Raw genomic sequence first — 17,934 nt, 5'->3', positions numbered from 1 at the left:
CCGGTATCCGGCAAACGCCCTAATATATGTAGTAATGTTGTCAGATTGAATTCTCACATTTGTATATCGTAATTGTGTTGTTATCAAGTCGATTGTCATAGAGTAATAGTGTAAATATTGCTAAATTTCAGTAAGGCTTCGTATTGGTAAGTAAATGCATATTTTTTGAGCCATACATACTAATACATCTCACTGCCGCTAGATACATATTAACAATTCTGAAAACATTTTATTATTTATGGAGTTTCCGCAATTTATATCTGTATTTTAATGTTATATATATAAATGCGGAAATTGTGATTATATTATATAATAAATGATCAAATAATTGTTTAATTTTTTTGATATAAGATATAAAAATGCATTTAGTTTGGTTATATATGTGATTATACTTGTGTATACTTACCTCCTGCTGTTTCGATTGTGAGTCATACTGTGCTGACACTTGACACCTGGTAATGTATTTTAACATTTTATAATATTAAAAAATTATATGAATTTTATTTAATAAATTGTACGATATAGATATTATTTTATATTCGTTATTAAGATTTATATTATTTTTTTTTTATATTTACTAAAAATTGAGATTTATAACTATAATAAACAATAAATATATCATGAAGTATAAATGACGATAAAAGTTTTTGATGAAAGTAAATTAAAATTTGTTAATCATATTATAAAGAAAAACATTTATCTGATATATTTGAAATAACAAAATTTAATATAACAAGTAAAAATATACATAAATTTATATAAATGTTTTTGATTTTTTATTTAAAATTGTAAGTTATTATAAAATAATTTTATTCATTTATTAGTTATCAAAATATTGATTACTGAGATTTTGTATTACTAGGTTGGTTATATGATATGTTCCTATGATTCTTGTGTAAGATTAAAATTCCAATGTGAAAGCTGACGAAGTAAATCCGTTATCATTCGTTACACACATATCGAACACACAATTTTAATTCAAATATTTATATTATATTTTTAATAATCATTTATATAGCAATTAAAAATTTTTTTGCAATGTCTAAAATTAATAAAACAATAGAAAATAATTCGCGAATGGTATCAGATACTTATAAAAAGATCTTAAATAAGTGGAAAAATCGTGAGTATAATTAATTTTTACATGATGTATTACAAATTATTATATTATATTATATTATTTATAATATTTGCTTTATGAAAGACTAACAATTATAAACACATTTATTTAATAATTAATTATAATATAATTATATTATATAATATTTAATATTAGTTACAATATAATATAAAATATGCAAAAAATATATAAAAAATATTAATTATAAATTTATTATTATAATTATAATATATTTAAGTATGTATTAGTAAATCCAAATTCAAGTATATATTTATTTCTTATAAAATAATGATTAACACTCTTATTATTTATTTTATATTAATTAAAATTCATTTTATTATATTTTTATGTTGTTATGTTATATTTTGTTTACAAATAGTTAAATACGTTAGAATTTCGTATCATAATTTATAATGTTTATTTATAATTTTTTTATTAGTGCTATGATTTTATAAAATAATAATATTTCAATTCTTTTCTAATCTAATAGTACAAATGTATCATTATTAATGTAAATTATATAAATCATGATAAAGAATCATGAAAATATAGATATTCATTCAGATATATCGGAAATGATTCATAATATGAATTATTATTTATTTAAATATATATAAGAATTATTTATTTAAATAATTACATTTAATATTTCAAAATTATCTACATTTATCTACAAAATAAATATTTTAAGATTTATTATTCACGTTATTCAAATATATTATTCATATCATAAATTAAAGTATTATTTTTTGCAATATTAAAATTTTATAATGGATTAAATTTTATGATTTCATTTATTGATTATTTTTGTTAGCAATGATATTTTAAGTTAAATAATAATCTTATAATTATAATAATAATAATTTTGTAATTATAATAATAATAATTTTAAATATATTATTATGAAGTATATAATAAAATATAGTAATATATATAATAAAATATAATAAAAATAATTTTAATTAAAGTTTGACAGTTCTATTAGGAATGAAGTTAGATTTCAAAAGTCATGCACGTGATCTGTACTTAAGGTACTTGCAAAAATTTCGGGTCCCGACCACTCTGTGGCAGCACTGAATGCCGGTCGAAACCTAAAACGGTAGAGCATTGCGCCGGTTGCTTCTAAAGTAGACTGTTTTTGAGAGAAATCACTCCGCCCTTTAGATCTCGTAAATTAATTCAAGATTTTCATTCACAATGTGCATTATTATTATTTGAATTTATTATTTTTTTAAGTGTCAATAGTACTGAAATAAATGTGAAGTGGAATATTTATCATTTTTTAAAAATTGGATAATGTTCTAAGAGTCAAAAAAAATTTTTGTTATTGAAAAAGTTACTTTAGACGAAATAATATCAAACCAATGGGACAAAAAAGTATAAAATGATTGTGTAAATTTCTGAGTAAAGAATTCGTTGTATAATAATTTTGTTCGGTACATTGTTAATTATGTTCTATATAATTTAATTTATACAATTGATTTATTGCAGATAAAAGTATGTAAATTTTTTATGATAATTGTGCATTTGTTTATATATAATTCAGTTCCTCATGTTATTTCTATGTTATTAAAATCATATGTGCTTATGATGATGTTATTTATATATGTATGTTTATTCATTGACTAATGCTACTTATTTCTTTGTTTTTATTATCATATATATATATAATCATGTTTTTATTATAAAAAATATGAATGTAATTTGCTTGGAAAAGTTTATGGTTATTATTAGAAAATAATTTATATATTTTTTTCATGCAAAATTTATTATCTTTTATTCAAAAGTTATAAACATTTAATATTTCGAAATATTTAAGAACTGATTTTTTTTTATATATAGTTAAAATACATATATAATATATATAACCTCCATTTTCACATCTGTTATACTAATCTAGAAAACGTAACGTAAACTTGGGCGTTGTTGGAATCGATTATCACGCCATTAAGGGAAATTCGCGGGGAAAATATATGAAAATAGATTTCATCCATGTACAATTTCTTAAAAATATTGTGATTTCATTGCAATAATAATTATATGTGACAATGTTACGAAAGTTTTTCTAGAAACTGTTGCTTATAAATAATAGAATTTGAATCGTTAAAATAATAATATAATTAGAATAGAATAAGTACATAAAAATTACTTAAATATTTTATTTTTGTTATATTAACAAAATAATAAATATAAATTTTTTCAATAATTGTTGATTGTTAATGTTTGTATTAATGTTAATCAAGTTATTTATTAATAACTTATCTAGAGAAAGGAAATAAGAGGTATTAATTAATAATTTTATTATTTCTCTTACATTATATATTTAATTATTAATTTATAATATTAATGGATATATACATTAATTGATTGTAAGTAAATGTAATTCCTATGACTGCACACTGAACAATTTATAGTGCGTGATTCCCATGGGAAATCCGGTTGAAACATATGTATTCGTTATTTAGTTCCGTTGTTTGAAAAAAACCAGCGAACTTAAATATTTATATACTATTACTGAGCTTAAATTGTAGCTTAAATTATAAATTAAGCTTAAATTATATTCAATGTTATTATCTACGATATTTTCAATACTCGTTACATGTTAAAAAATGTTTATACTGTTTTCTATTTTAATTGTTACAATTAAAAAATATAATATTTAATCCAAAATAAAAACAATTTTAAATTAATTGTCAATACACATGTTTCACATGAGATTATTCATGTTGTGCAAGTTAACACTTTTTTTTAATTAATATAAAAATATCATCTTGATAAATTTTATCGCATTTTTCAAATCGATTGATTCGAACGGATCGATATTATCGAAACCGGCTGGAAAAAACGATATCACGTGATATATATAATCACTATTGTGTATCATTATTAGTTTAAAAGTATCAAGTTCGGTAAACATCGAAAACATTTATTACTGATATAACGAAAATCTATAATCGATATTAATGATGTTTAAATGCTGTGTGTGCAACAAGAGCTCAAAAAAGGAGAAACCAAATAGCGAAATGACGAAGTCGACGCCAAAGCAAAATCAAAAAGCGATTGACTCGCAATTGATTAATACTGATTCTTTAAAAACTGAAGAAAATGGACCGATTAAAGAAGAAAAGCTAAATGGTAATATACAGAGATTTGAGAAAGTTTCTTCGTCGATGGAGAATAATAGTGTGGAAATAATCGATGATTTAACTGTCAAGAGTCCATTACCTATCGGCAAGCGAGATGAAAATAATGATAATTCTCGATTACGAATAGAATCGATAGAGAAATCGAATGATGTTGACAATAATGATGATAAAGAAAATGCAAGTGATCGAACAAATATAAAAAACAAAAATAGAGAGGTAAACAGAATTAAAGATACAAATAGAAATGAAAAAGTAGAGGAAAATGATAATATAAGTGGAAATGATAATGGGAGTAATGAGAATGGAATGATGAAGGCAATATTAAATTCTGGAATCTCTGGTACTATTAAAACCAATCTTTATAATTCTTCCGCGTATATCGAGAGAACGATTGATGATGGACCAGAAGAGGAAGGTGATGATTCCGTTTTCGAAGCTTGTCCGAATGATACCAATGCAAATAAAAAAACGCCGCCAGGTATATTTTCATTGCGGAGTTATAATACATGTATATGATGGTTGATATACATATATTTAAATATGCAATTTGCTCACTTCATATTTCGTTTTCCTGTTACTTTTTTTTGCTAAAATTTCTTTATACTCGATTTACTTTTTAATATTATAATCAAATCATTTTATTCGTTTTATTTTTAATAATAAGTATTATTTTTAATAAGATTTTATTTTAATTATTTTAAAATTATAATTTATTTGATAATTTATTATTTTACTTATTTATTATTTCGGTAACTCTTCAATCTTTTAGTTCAGTCATTATACATTTATATATTTATATATATTTATATTTATATTATTATTACACTAATAATATTATATATTATTATTTATTTATATATATATATATATAAAATTATTTTTTTTTATCAATATAATCTTGATCAAATTATTTTGAAATAACAAAAATATCAAATTTTTATAAAATTTAAAATTAACAAACTTATACAATTGAAAAGATGAATTGATTCATTCATCTTATTGTGTTTTTTTTTAAAAAAATGTTAATTTCCATGACAACTTTATTATTATTTTCATAGAATTGATTTTAAATTATGAATGGGAAAATTGCATTCATTGAGTAACACATACCTAAATAGACGAAATCTATATTCGGATATACAATGCGCAGTTTCATCAATTCCTCGGTGGCTTTCGGAAGAAGAAGATGGTGATTCAGAAGAATGCAGTGGAATGCAGGAACCACCGGCGACGCCAGTTGCTCGTGATGAACTAGCTTTAAGACGTCATAGATTCTTCTCCGATTTATTGCATGCCGCGCAAAACGCGACGGAGCACAGAGTGAGGTTCGACCCCCTAGGACCGATGGTGCACGCTGGTTAGGGCTCATTCTAAATCCATTTCTTACTTTGTATGATTTTTAAATCTTCTGTTCGAATTTATTTGTTTATTAACTTAAGAGTATTGAATACAAGTATTAAAGAAATTTATTCTTATTTATTGATTATGTTTTAAAATGAAAAATATTTTGTGAGATTGTTTGAAATTGAGACTAATGAAATGTATAATATAAATATAATATAACATATGTATGTTGTTAGAAATATTTGTTAATATTTAAAAGTTAAAAAGTTTTAAAATTATTAAAAAATTATTTAATAATATCTATTTAAATTCATATTAAAATTACAATACTTTATGTAATAATTCATCGTTTATATTTAAATTTGAATTTATATTTTTATACTTTAAACCACTATTACAATAGAATTAATAATACTATCTAATTTCATTAAAAATTATGATAAAATTTTAAAGTCGAATATAACTATAAATGTTGAGGGATAAATGCATTATATTTATTTACTATGCAAAATGAAATCTTTTAAACAATTTTCTTAATAATTTGCCAAAATTATTTATGTTCTAAAACAATCTATATACTTACACTTATATTTTACTTTATTTTTTAAATAATATTATTATTTTTTGTCTTTTATTTTTATCTATTTTTATTTATTTTTAATATTTGATTTTAAATTTTATATTAAAATTAAGTATAGATAGCATATTTATATATAAAAGATACACATGAATATGTATTGGGAATTTTTTTTTATCATTTTATTATTTCTAAATTGTGAAAAATAACAAATATTTTATATTGATTTCATATATCTATATTATTAGATGATATAGTGTTATTAATTATTATTTTTTCATTTTTTTAATTTTCAGTTTATTATTTCATAAATTGTTTTCATTAAAAAAAAAGTACTAAAAATATTCTATATTTATGATTTTTGTTTTTCTTTAAAACTATTTATTTTGTTTTAATTGTAAGTATAAAATATCAATTAAGTATTATAATATTACTTTCAATTATATTTTTAATTTTATACAAATGAGTACTTATACATATAATATAAATATGCGAAGAATTTTTAATTATTAATTATTTATGATTCTGTGAGATTCTATACAGAATGATATCTACCTACGCATGATTCAATTTTCGCAGATTTTCTAAGAATAGTTTGCGGCAACTGGTATTGAATATCATTAGAACTGTAGTTTAGTTCTTCGAGCGTTTCTGAAAAGATTATATATTATTTGTAAAAATCTTTATCTATATAAAAATAATTTTTAATTAAAAAAAAAGAAATCAAAGTGCTATTAATCATAAATTGAAGCAGCGGTAACGAATTAATCTATTTTTATTATTTCATATTTTATTATAAATTTTAAACTAATTAAAGGAAGTTATTTTTAATTTTGATTCTAATATATCTCATAAATTTTTAATCAAAATTGATATGAAAATTAATTGTAATAATGTGAATCTGTTTTAAATTAGAATTTCTAATATAATTATAATATAGTTTAATATAATTAATTTTTATAAAATTCATTTATGAAATGTGTATTTATAGATATGAGATGATTTCATATATTTGGAATAAATTAATTTTATGTACATTTTCAAATATACATAAATTTATTTAATCAATTTATGAATATCATATAAATTTGTAATTTAATATTATTTATTGCTTGCAATTTAATGATCTAGTGGCTATGGATGTTGATGTAACTATTTATACATTCATTTTATATTTAATATATCCGCTATAAATGCGAATTTTTGGAATATCTTTGATTAATGAGAATTTTATATTTTATAATCGTTATATATTTTATAATCATTAATACTTTAGTTGTGAATTTATTTTCGTTTTCAAATATTGTATTTATTACAAAAAATATTTATTTTTTTTTACTAAATTATGGATATAAATAATATTTTTTTATTATTTGCATGTATTGCATGTATTAATAATTATTTTATTAAAAATAAAAAATATAATTTTCTTATATTAACAATTTTAGAACATTTCAATTTTAAGTTAAAAATGTATTATAATTGAAGGTTGTGAAGCTAATGAGAAGGAAGAACATTTAGAAGAATTGGTAAATAGATTAGAAAACGTTACAAGAAGATTAGAAAAAGTAAGAGCCCAATCTACAATTGAAACTCAAGATTCTGCTGTCCAAACAAATACACCATCACCAAAAAGGTCTCAATCCATAAAAAATAGTGATTCAATATTGTCTGTCTCATCTCCTCATTCAATAGATAAAAAAATAGCAGATAATTTTATCATCATGTCAGTCGCAGGATATGAAGATTTTTTAGCTGGTCCTGTGAAAGAATATCTTCAATTAAGTGAAAAAATTGGTGGTGATGTAGCTACTCATAGCAAACTTGTAGAAAAAGCATTTAAGTAAATATTTTACTATTAATGAATTCCAATATTTTTCAGATTGTATATGTAGCCATATAAAATATTAAATATTGTAATATTTTTTTATAGAATTCAATTGGAATTCATTCAAACTGCAGCAAGCCGCCCATCTCCAGCAAATCAATCAGAACAAATTTCTCTTCTTGCACCTACATCTACACAAATTCAACAAATTCAAGAATTTCGCGAAAAAAATAGAGGATCTCAATTTTTCAATCATTTGTCAGCAATTAGTGAAAGTATTCCAGCTTTGGGTTGGGTTGCAGTATCACCTACTCCAGCTCCTTATGTGAAAGAAATGAATGATGCTGGACAATTCTATACAAATCGTGTTTTAAAGGAATGGAAAGAAAAGTAAGTTTTTATTTTAAATCTTTAATTAATTCAATAATAAATCAAATATTTTCCTTATTGTTTTCTATAACTTATAATTTTTTTATGTTAGAAATTAATTGCTAATATAGAGTTCATATAGTTTTTTATATTTACAGAGATAAAGTACATGCTGAATGGTGTAAAGCTTGGATACAAACATTAAGTGATCTGCAGCAATACGTGCGTCAACATCACACTACAGGATTAGTATGGGCAAAAACTGGCTCTGCACCAGTAGGCATACCACCACCTCCACCACCATGTATGCCTATGACAGACATAATACCAGTAAATGTTAGTGATGATAGAAGTGCTCTTTTTGCTGAAATTAATCAAGGAGAAGCTATTACAAAAAGTAAATGTAACACAGTTATTAAATATTAACTTTATTCAAATAATAAAATCTTTAAAATTAATCAATATTTATAGATTTAAAGAAAGTTACGTCAGATATGCAAACACATAAAAATCCTTCACTGAGAACTGGGCCAGCACCATTTAAAGCACCAATTGTTGGTAATACTGTACCAACAAAAACAGTACCATCTGCAAATGCACCAATTGATAAACCTCCTGTATTTACTAGAGACGGAAAAAAATGGCTTGTGGTAAATAATAATATTTATTTATTTTATTGGAAATATATTTTATTTATAAAACATATTGCATTTATTATAGGAATATCATAAAGGTAATAAAGATTTACTTATTGATAATGTGGAAATGAACAATGTAATCTACATGTTTCGATGTCAAGATAGTACTTTAGTTATTAAAGGCAAAGTTAATTCCATTGTTATGGATTCATGTCGTAAATCATCTGTTGTTTTCGACTCCGTTGTATCGAGTATTGAATTCGTCAATTGTCAAAGTGTGCAAATGCAGGTATGTTATTTATTTTTATCGTTTATAAAAAAATACAATAGGATCTATCTTTTGTTACACAAAATACTGTGTAAAAAATATATTTATTTCCAAATAAGTATATACATATACAATATAATTACATTTAGTTTATGTTCTATATCATGAAATAAAAGTGTAATATTACAAAAAAAAATATATATATATATAAGTGCCATTATTAATTATGAATTTTATAAATACAGATGAATATTTTATATTTGTGGTTAAATTTTGCTTAGATTTTTGGATGTTCCGATACAAGTTTTTTACAAATATTTTGTAATTCTCGTAAATGTACAAAATTGGATTCCTGATGAAGAATTTCTAATAATGCTATATATTCCTCATTGTTTAATTCTTTAGGTGTTCCGCATATTTGAAATTTATTTAATGTACTTTTTGATATCGAAATATTATCTAAATCCGATATCGATGTGCTTGTATCAACAACAGAAGGTTTGGCAGTTACATCGATTTCTCTTTGTTCAACGGATAAGAAACATAAATTTTTTAATTGACTATTTAGTAAAATATTTGATAACGAAGTTTTTTGTGGTTTCAATGTTGATGATTTAGTTGATGTAGTTTCATTTAATTCATTACCATCTATAACAGAAGAAACGACTGTAACAATTTTATGTATTGTATCTTTTTCGTTTTTTGTGGAGGTCTCATGAAGTTCAGAATGTTTCTTGTTAACTTGATTTTCTTGCAATTGTTGTATATTTAATTTTCTATTCTTCATATAATCCAGAAATTTATTTGGATTCACTATTTTTGTAGTATTATCGTCATATTTTGTGAATATGTTAACATATATTATCATTTGTTCTTGCGAGATAATATTATTATCGGCATTTTCATTTATGTTATTTTGCGATATTTTTATTGAATCTTGATTATGGTTACCACTATTATTTATCTTTTCTGCATAATTTACTCCTTCTATAGGTGGATCATTACTTCTTGTTTTACCTTCTACTTGAACTTCATCTGTTACATTTTGATTTTTGTTACATATATTATCTCTCCAGGACATAGTCATTGTTAGCGGTCCTCTCGTTGGACTTTTAGGTCGCGATTCATTTTCAATCTTTCGAGCTGCTTCCAAACGACTTTTCAAAATCGGTATGCAAGATCTTGAAGATGTTTTCGGCGTTGGTGTCAAAGATTTTAAAGGACCTTTTAATTTAAATTTCGTTTCTAATGATTTAGTGTAATTTATAGAATTTTTATTGCTTGGGAATTCATGTGATTGTAGTGTAACTTCTTTTAATAATTCGTTCGTTCGAAAACTTATTTGTGATCGTGATCTTTTTTTATCTAATTTAATACTATTTTCCGTATTACGTTTAGGTTCTGCCGATAGATCTCTTAATTTTGTATATGTTATATTTTTATTATTTTCTGTTTTAATTCGACCCGTATTCAATAAATCGGATTTTAAGCATTTTAAATTCTTTAAATTTGTTTTCTTTAATTTTTCGATATTGGAAATATAATTTTCATGACTTCGTGATTTCACTGTCGTATTTATTTTTTTCATTGTTTTATTTTCTTTTGTTTCCTTTGGAGAAATTTGTTGTGGAGATAGATTTGATGATGTAATATATTGCTCTAATTTTTCATTATTATTTTTCGAATTGGATAATATCTCATTTGATAAAACATTTTCTGTAGATATTAAATTATAATTTCTAATATCCTTATATGAAATTAAATTTTTATTGTTCAAAATATCATTTTCTTTTTCTGAAATTTTTCTTTCTTTAATTAACAATGTATCCTTATTTTCTGTATAAGTTTTAGAAAGTAGATCATTTTCATTATATATTTTGTTAGATTCTGATAAATTTTGTTTACTCTCTGATCTGTCATTTGAAATTTTGATAAAAGATTTATCATTGTTTGTCGAAATTGGGAAATTTGTTTTTTTCTTTTCATTCAACGTTGAAATTGAAAATGTTTCAGTATTTTTTGTATGTTTCAAATGTTTATTCTCACAACATAATTCATTTTCTTTATTATTTTGTGTATATATATTAGAATATAAATAACCTTTATAAAGTTTTGAATTATGAGTATTTAATTTTATGTTGGAACTTGAAGCTTCATCTGTAAAGTACATACTACTATGTGGAGAAATGAGATTGGAATAAGATTTATAAAAATCCGGATCTCTAACTACTTCTTTTTTATCTAGATTTTCAAATGAATTTTGTATAGTCGAATTAATTTTTTTATCTTCAAATTTATCATTTTTGATATAATGAGTTTTTGTTTCTTTATAATTATCAGTATTTGTTGTATCATATTTTTGAAGAGTAATTGTATTTGTTGAATATGTTTTTATATTTTTCTCATCATCACTGAAATCATTGTTAACATTTAACCAATCTAAGTCCAATTTATCTTCATCTACTGATTTGTTAACTAATATTGTCACAGATGGTTCTAGATAATTAGAATCATTAGAAAAATGTATACAGGATGTTAATGAATCCTGTATTAAATTCATTTCAAACGAAGTTTCTTTACTTTCATTGAATGATAATTCATCATCATTTATTGGATCACTACTTTCAAGCAAATCGTCTATTTCTAATATTTTATTTGTATGTACATGTGTCACTGTTTGTTCGAATAGCGAACATGCGCCAGGATTTCTTTTTAAAGTTAAATTTGAATTGCATGATAAAATTTCGTTATCTTCAATATGTTCTTTATCATTCAATATATTTAGTTTTGATGTATCATCTATATCTTTAATACTTTTAACACTGCTATATTGTTTCAGAGATTCGGAATTAAGAAAATTAGAAGTTATATTTTTATTGGAATTTTCAATTTTTTTTATTGAAGGAGTATCTAAATCTTCTGAAAATAATTCTACGCTATTAATATTTTGAGTTATAAATTCATTTATATTATTTATATGTGTGAAATGTTCTCTGAAATTCTGTGTTTTATTCATACAATCATAACATATTTGTTGTTCATTCACATTTGTTTCTGTTGTATTCAAGCAACTTGAAAATGTTATAAGCTTGTCATTAGATTCATTCAAAGTATCATTTAAATATTCTATTTGCAAAGTACTTGGAATTACTTCTATAGATTCGTTTTCTTGAAAATGAGTATGATTTGGTAAAGATAGTTGACTACTATTAATTGTATTTTCTTTTTGAGTTATATTACAAAAGCTAAAATATTCAGAAGGTGAACTAAGAGTGTGTTTTGAGTCCAAATATTTTTTATGTGTATTGAAATCATTTCGTTGGGTAAAATCTAATATATCATTGTTAAATTGCTTGTCTTGTTTCAAATTGAAAAACATATAAGTTCTACTGGTTTTTTCAGTAGAACTACTAACTGATTGTTCCTCTGATATGATATCCAAAAATTTAGATTGTAAACTATTGTTAATATAAGAATATTTACCATGATCTGATTCTGATCCATTATTTATTTCTTCTTTTTTATCATTTGTATAACATAATTTTTCTAATTCAACACGCGTTAATAGAGCTTTCTTGAATTGCAATGCTTCTTGAAGTAATAATGCTGTCGACTTATCTTCAAATTCACTATCTTTTGATACTTCCGTTCGACTCGAGGCTGTTGTCATTATTATATCTTCATCAGTTTCCATTGGAATTGGATATTGATTAGAGAAACTGAATGACTTTGTTTGATTATTTTTGATGTATACATTTGGAAATGACGTTAAAGTTTCTGATATTGCAGTTTTTTTTTTATCTTCTTTTCCATCAGAAGAATCAGATGAAAGAGTATAATAAATTCTTTCAGGAATTCGTTCATATTTAACACTAGAGGAATATACAATTTGATTATTTGGAATTATCTCTAATTCATCATAATTTCTGGGAGATCTTTTTTGATCAAATTTTTCCGTAAGCAAACAATAAGGATCATTTATATTATTTACACAATATGCGTTAAGCGTACTGGAATAATTTTGTATCGATACTATTGAACTTTTTATTGTTTCATCACTTTCATATGGTTCAGAACTATTAGAAGTTGTTTGTTGAATTTCCTTGCTGTTGTTTCTACTATTATTATTAAAATTTATTTTGGTTTTTTTAATTTTATTTCGATTGTTACCTTCTGTTGTAACCGAGAGAAGAGTGTCCATAACATTTTGGCAGGTATTGTTCATTTTATTATTGTCTTCTTGTTGTTTCTCTGATATTTTCTCGTCTTTTTGTAACTCGTACATACGTAAAACATTATGTAAACTTTCTAATTTCTTTTTTACTTGATATAACGCTTCTTCAGACGTCTTTGTGTATTTTCTTCGTTCACGTGGAATTAACATCTTCGACGTTAATTGCTGAGGAAACATGTCAGTATAAAATGATATATTCATTTTTGGGGGTAATAAACGTTTGTCAATTAATTGTAATACCGGATAGATCGCATTTGATAGTTCTAAACATTGATCGTTATTTTGTTGTTTGTTATCAATTTTTTCAAAGTTCTTCATTTTTTTACTTTCCTCTTTTTCATCATTTTCTTTATTGTTGAGATTTTCATTTAAATTAATTGGATTTTTTGCTTCAACACATTTTTGCTGCTGTAATAAGATTAACAATTTTTTTTATATAATATAATATCCAAATTTAATATTGTCTTTTTAATGCAATATTATTTTCTAATATTTTATTTTATTTATTTACCTGCGTATCTGACCAAACATTTTTAATCGAGGATTCATAGCTAATTTCAGACGAACTACAGATCAATCCAAGATTTTTATTGCTATCATGTAATTCCTTCAAATATCTTTTGCAATCGTCTATGGTTTTTGTGAATTTCTTACAAGCCGTTGTCACTTTTCCGGTTTCAGTGTCCTTCGCATCTTTTCTTGCTTTTCTTCCTGTTTTACTATATTTTCTTCTTGAAAATAATGGTAGCGATATCGCATTTCTGTATTGCATTTCATAATTTTCATTCTTAAATGTATCATAATGCTTTCGTTTCATTATATTTTTAAACGTAGAATTTAATCTGAAAGTAAAATTATCTTAATATAAAATTATCTTAATAATCTTAATGTATTTGGAAGAGTATTTTGGATATGTGATTGTACTTGAGAGATTTGTCACTACTACTTTTAGACGATTTACTACTATATTCCACTGGTAAGTTTTCTTGCCGGAGGTAAGGATACACACTCTTTTTCTTTGCATCAAACAATTCTGTCAAATGATGTTCTGAAGGATAATACTTTGAATATGAAAGGTATGATTCTTTATGTCTGGGGCTAGAAAAACATACTTTTCAATTTAAAATTTTTTATAAAATCCTATAGTTTTTATTTTTTATATTTTAATCTTTTCTATACTATTAAAAATCATCATTATAATTAGAATTTTGATACCTTAATAAAACATGTTTTATCCAATTATTGCGGTCGTTAGGACTGGATAGAGTTAGTCTAAGATTTCGCAAATTTTTTTTGAAATTTGATTTCTGAACTTGATGAGGTAAAGGCCAACTACCATATTGAAGTTTATATGTTAATATGTTAACTTTCAATTCGAGATCTTCTACTTTGTATCCCACTTTATTGAGAATATCTTTATCGATAGCGGCATTATTACTACGTTTTACTTTGAGATATATTGCGCGCAGTAATATAATGAATAGAGAACATACGGCTACTACCTTCAAATATTAATATGGTTAGTAAAGTATTTATATTATAAAGATAATTATTTTGATCCTTTTTTCATATGACAAATAGTGAACATAGCGTTCAGATATAAAAAGTCTTATCAGTTATAAGAACTTACCTGACCGCTATGTTCATGTATTCATAGACTTCTAATTCATTGCAAGTCAAAAATAATAATTCTCTGTACCCGCCAGACTATGCTTTCATTCCTCAAGTAGTCGAGGACATCGGTTACAATCTCACTCCAAATATAATTTGCGATTGCTTTTGGACATTCTTTCCAATCAATTTCACAGATCATTTGCACAGGTTCAAGATTTCCGCCTATTTGTCGATTAAGTGAACGAGATAGATTTGTTTGACTCGAAATATTGAATTTTAATTATAGTTATTAATTATATAGAAGAAGATCGAAGAAAATCTTACCGAATTGCCAATGCATTTTGAAAAGAGGTGTAAAATGTGTTAGGTATATTATAAAAATCAAATTATAGGTTTCAAAATGTGATCAATTCCTATTTATAATTATTTTTACCTACACTATGTGAAATGTGGAAAATTGAAAAAAACTGCGATTAGCAATTGTTATTTCTCGATATATAAATATCGATAATGTATATAAAGTGTGTACAAAATTAATTTATTTCTTCTTTATTTAATTATAGGTTTTAGGAAAAGTTCCCACGATTTCTATTGACAAGACAGATGGTTGTCAAATGTATTTGAGTTCGGAATCATTAGATGTGGAATTTATTAGTAGCAAATCTAGCGAAATGAATGTTATGGTACCTAAAGGAAATGGAGATTATGTAAGTTTATTAAATATCTAAGTACATAGATTTATTTTTACATTTTTATTTTAATATTTTTTTGGTGTATATTTTTACAGGTTGAATATCCTATACCAGAACAATTCAAAACAACTATTAGTCCCAAAGGTTTGAGTACGATTGCAGTTGATTCATTGGGCTAAAGTAATTCAATTATTCAATAATTCAATTATTCATAGCCTAACTAAACGTCTCTACGAGTACAGCTCATTAGAAATATCATCTTCAAAGAATTCGTCGAATTATTATTTATTGCTTCTTTAATTAATTTAAGAATTAAAAGAAGGATGGAGAATTAGGGAAAAATGCGAGTACATAAAAGTATAGAATTGTATTAGATAAATCGATTGAATGTTTTGATATCGCTGCTCTATCTTGTTTCGAACATATTCGCGTGCTGTATGAAGATTATCGATTCCATTGCGTATGAAATTGGAATCACTTTAAAATGATGCTCAATTTAAACGAATCTTATTAAATTATATACCTTATAAACATGCAGATATTTGATTGTCTGCAACTCGATATTTTGTAATATAGTCATAATTAAATCCCTAGTAATATTGTGATTCGTATAATAAGTGATAATGAAAAAAAATGGAGTCGACATTCTTCACGAATATATTATTACGCACATTGGTGCTGAGATGAGGAGGCTGGATTGGATTAAAATGGTATGGACAAAAGTTTTTCTATTTTCAAATCTGACCTTTTATATATTTACACCATTTTTTATCGTGATCAAACTTTTGTCCACACCAAATTTGCTTCCCGAGATTTTTCAGTTGTACTCGCCATGGAATTGTCACTCAATATTCTTGACAGGATATTCTTGAATAGAGAGTGATGCGTACATAAACAATTTCTGAGAAATCAAAATATCAGGAAGTATTCACGAGTCATTTATACAATGTTAGTGATGTCATATCGATAATTTAACTCTTTCGCCGCTATTAGCGCTATAAGTGCTCAAAAATGTTCTTGTAAGCACTTTTAGATATATTTAATTATTTTATTTTAATAAATCTGTGTCATAAATCATGGAGATAAATTTTAGCAAATATCACTATATTGACATTTTCTACATATTTTATGCATTCTATTATCATATGTGTTCTGTACTAAACTCGGCCTGCAGCGAGAGAGTTAATAATATTAACTTCAGACTTTTGCATCACATTTATTTTACATATCATTCGTTTATGGTATTATTAGTTTTTTTTAGAAAATATTAATTAGAAATAAATTATTTTGTGTCAGTATATTATAAGTATAATAATATGATTTCGATTTTAATGTTTGAGCTTTTATTTTGTGAGTCTTCCGTGTTTATAAATGTTCGTGATGTGTAAATAAAATGGGATGCTAAATTTATTTTATGAATAACATCGATCTTTAGGCGCATTTAAGAACTTTCAAATTCAAATGTATACGTAGTTAAAAATCACCAAAAAAGAAAAAAACGGTTGTGCAAAAGTCTCGATAATCCAACCGTAAAAAAAGAAAACATTTCGAATAATAAATAATAAATGAATTATAAACTCGATATTGAATTTTAAAAGCGTGCTGTTTGAAGTAAATTACATTGTGATTTTTACCATTTAGTATATTGTGCTAATCGTAGGTATAATCTAATATTAACTACTTAAAGGCACGATCTAAAATGACATGGTCATAATAGAATAACAATGAATTTAGCAGTTCGATCCTTTCCACTAAATAAATGAAAGGAAAATTCGAAAGAGTTTATGACTGTTTTTATAATTTATATGGTACTAAACATATTTGTATGATTATTAAACAATAATTATTTAATTAAAATTATTACCAGTAAGGATCGTGCTGCCATAATGCAGTAATCCCTAACAATCTTTTTTTCGTTTTAATATCGATAGAGTATTATATCGAGATTAATATTTATTTCTCAATATGATTTTCAGTGCTATTTCTAATTGTCCTAATAAAATTATACTATTTAAATCTTGTATTATAATTCTTCATACTGAACTCTTCACTTGAAGATATTATATTAATTAAAACGTTATTATTATGTTAATTAAAATGTTAT

General features: G+C 24.1%; 2 protein-coding genes across 9 annotated transcripts; one reads left to right on the top strand and one right to left on the bottom strand.

The window, feature by feature from the left end:
- The first annotated feature begins 7 nt into the window (after window positions 1-7).
- LOC107993016 (adenylyl cyclase-associated protein 1) lies at window positions 8-17,846 on the top strand. 8 transcript variants are annotated; one of them, XM_062080842.1, is made up of 10 exons: window positions 8-146; window positions 4,114-4,744; window positions 5,417-5,623; window positions 7,676-8,030; window positions 8,121-8,405; window positions 8,543-8,781; window positions 8,856-9,034; window positions 9,105-9,311; window positions 15,702-15,845; window positions 15,926-17,846. In XM_062080842.1, the coding sequence occupies exons 2-10, from the start codon at window positions 4,144-4,146 to the stop codon at window positions 16,007-16,009; spliced, it is 2,301 nt and encodes a 766-aa protein (XP_061936826.1). In that variant the 5' UTR covers window positions 8-146; window positions 4,114-4,143; the 3' UTR covers window positions 16,010-17,846. The 8 variants fall into 8 exon arrangements, with proteins under 8 accessions (XP_061936826.1, XP_061936828.1, XP_016904675.1 ...); XM_062080844.1 differs by lacking the exon at window positions 8-146 and adding an exon at window positions 229-455; XM_062080843.1 differs by lacking the exon at window positions 8-146 and adding an exon at window positions 2,027-2,617.
- Window positions 9,357-13,842, bottom strand: LOC114576887 (metacaspase-2-like). The gene has a single exon (XM_028664413.2). The coding sequence runs from the start codon at window positions 13,840-13,842 to the stop codon at window positions 9,568-9,570; it is 4,275 nt and encodes a 1,424-aa protein (XP_028520214.2). The 3' UTR covers window positions 9,357-9,567.
- Window positions 17,847-17,934: the final 88 nt, after the last annotated feature.

Source organism: Apis cerana, linkage group LG10 (assembly GCF_029169275.1).
Source record: "Apis cerana isolate GH-2021 linkage group LG10, AcerK_1.0, whole genome shotgun sequence".
NCBI lineage: Eukaryota > Metazoa > Arthropoda > Insecta > Hymenoptera > Apidae > Apis > Apis cerana.
The sequence above is the reverse complement of the archived record's forward strand: the minus strand, read 5'-3'. Positions and strand labels throughout refer to the sequence as shown.

What these genes read in the sequence shown, in the direction of transcription:
- LOC107993016 (XM_017049181.3), top strand. Translation starts at nt 4,084, where the DNA reads ATGATGTTTAAATGCTGTGTGTGCAACAAGAGCTCAAAAAAGGAGAAA. An exon ending in CTTGTAGAAAAAGCATTTAA is followed by an intron (nt 8,031 to 8,120) that starts GTAAATATTTTA and finishes ATTTTTTTATAG; the next exon opens with AATTCAATTGGAATTCATTC. An exon ending in CTAAAGGAAATGGAGATTAT is followed by an intron (nt 15,846 to 15,925) that starts GTAAGTTTATTA and finishes ATATTTTTACAG; the next exon opens with GTTGAATATCCTATACCAGA.
- LOC114576887 (XM_028664413.2), bottom strand. Translation starts at nt 13,842, where the DNA reads ATGAAGAACTTTGAAAAAATTGATAACAAACAACAAAATAACGATCAA.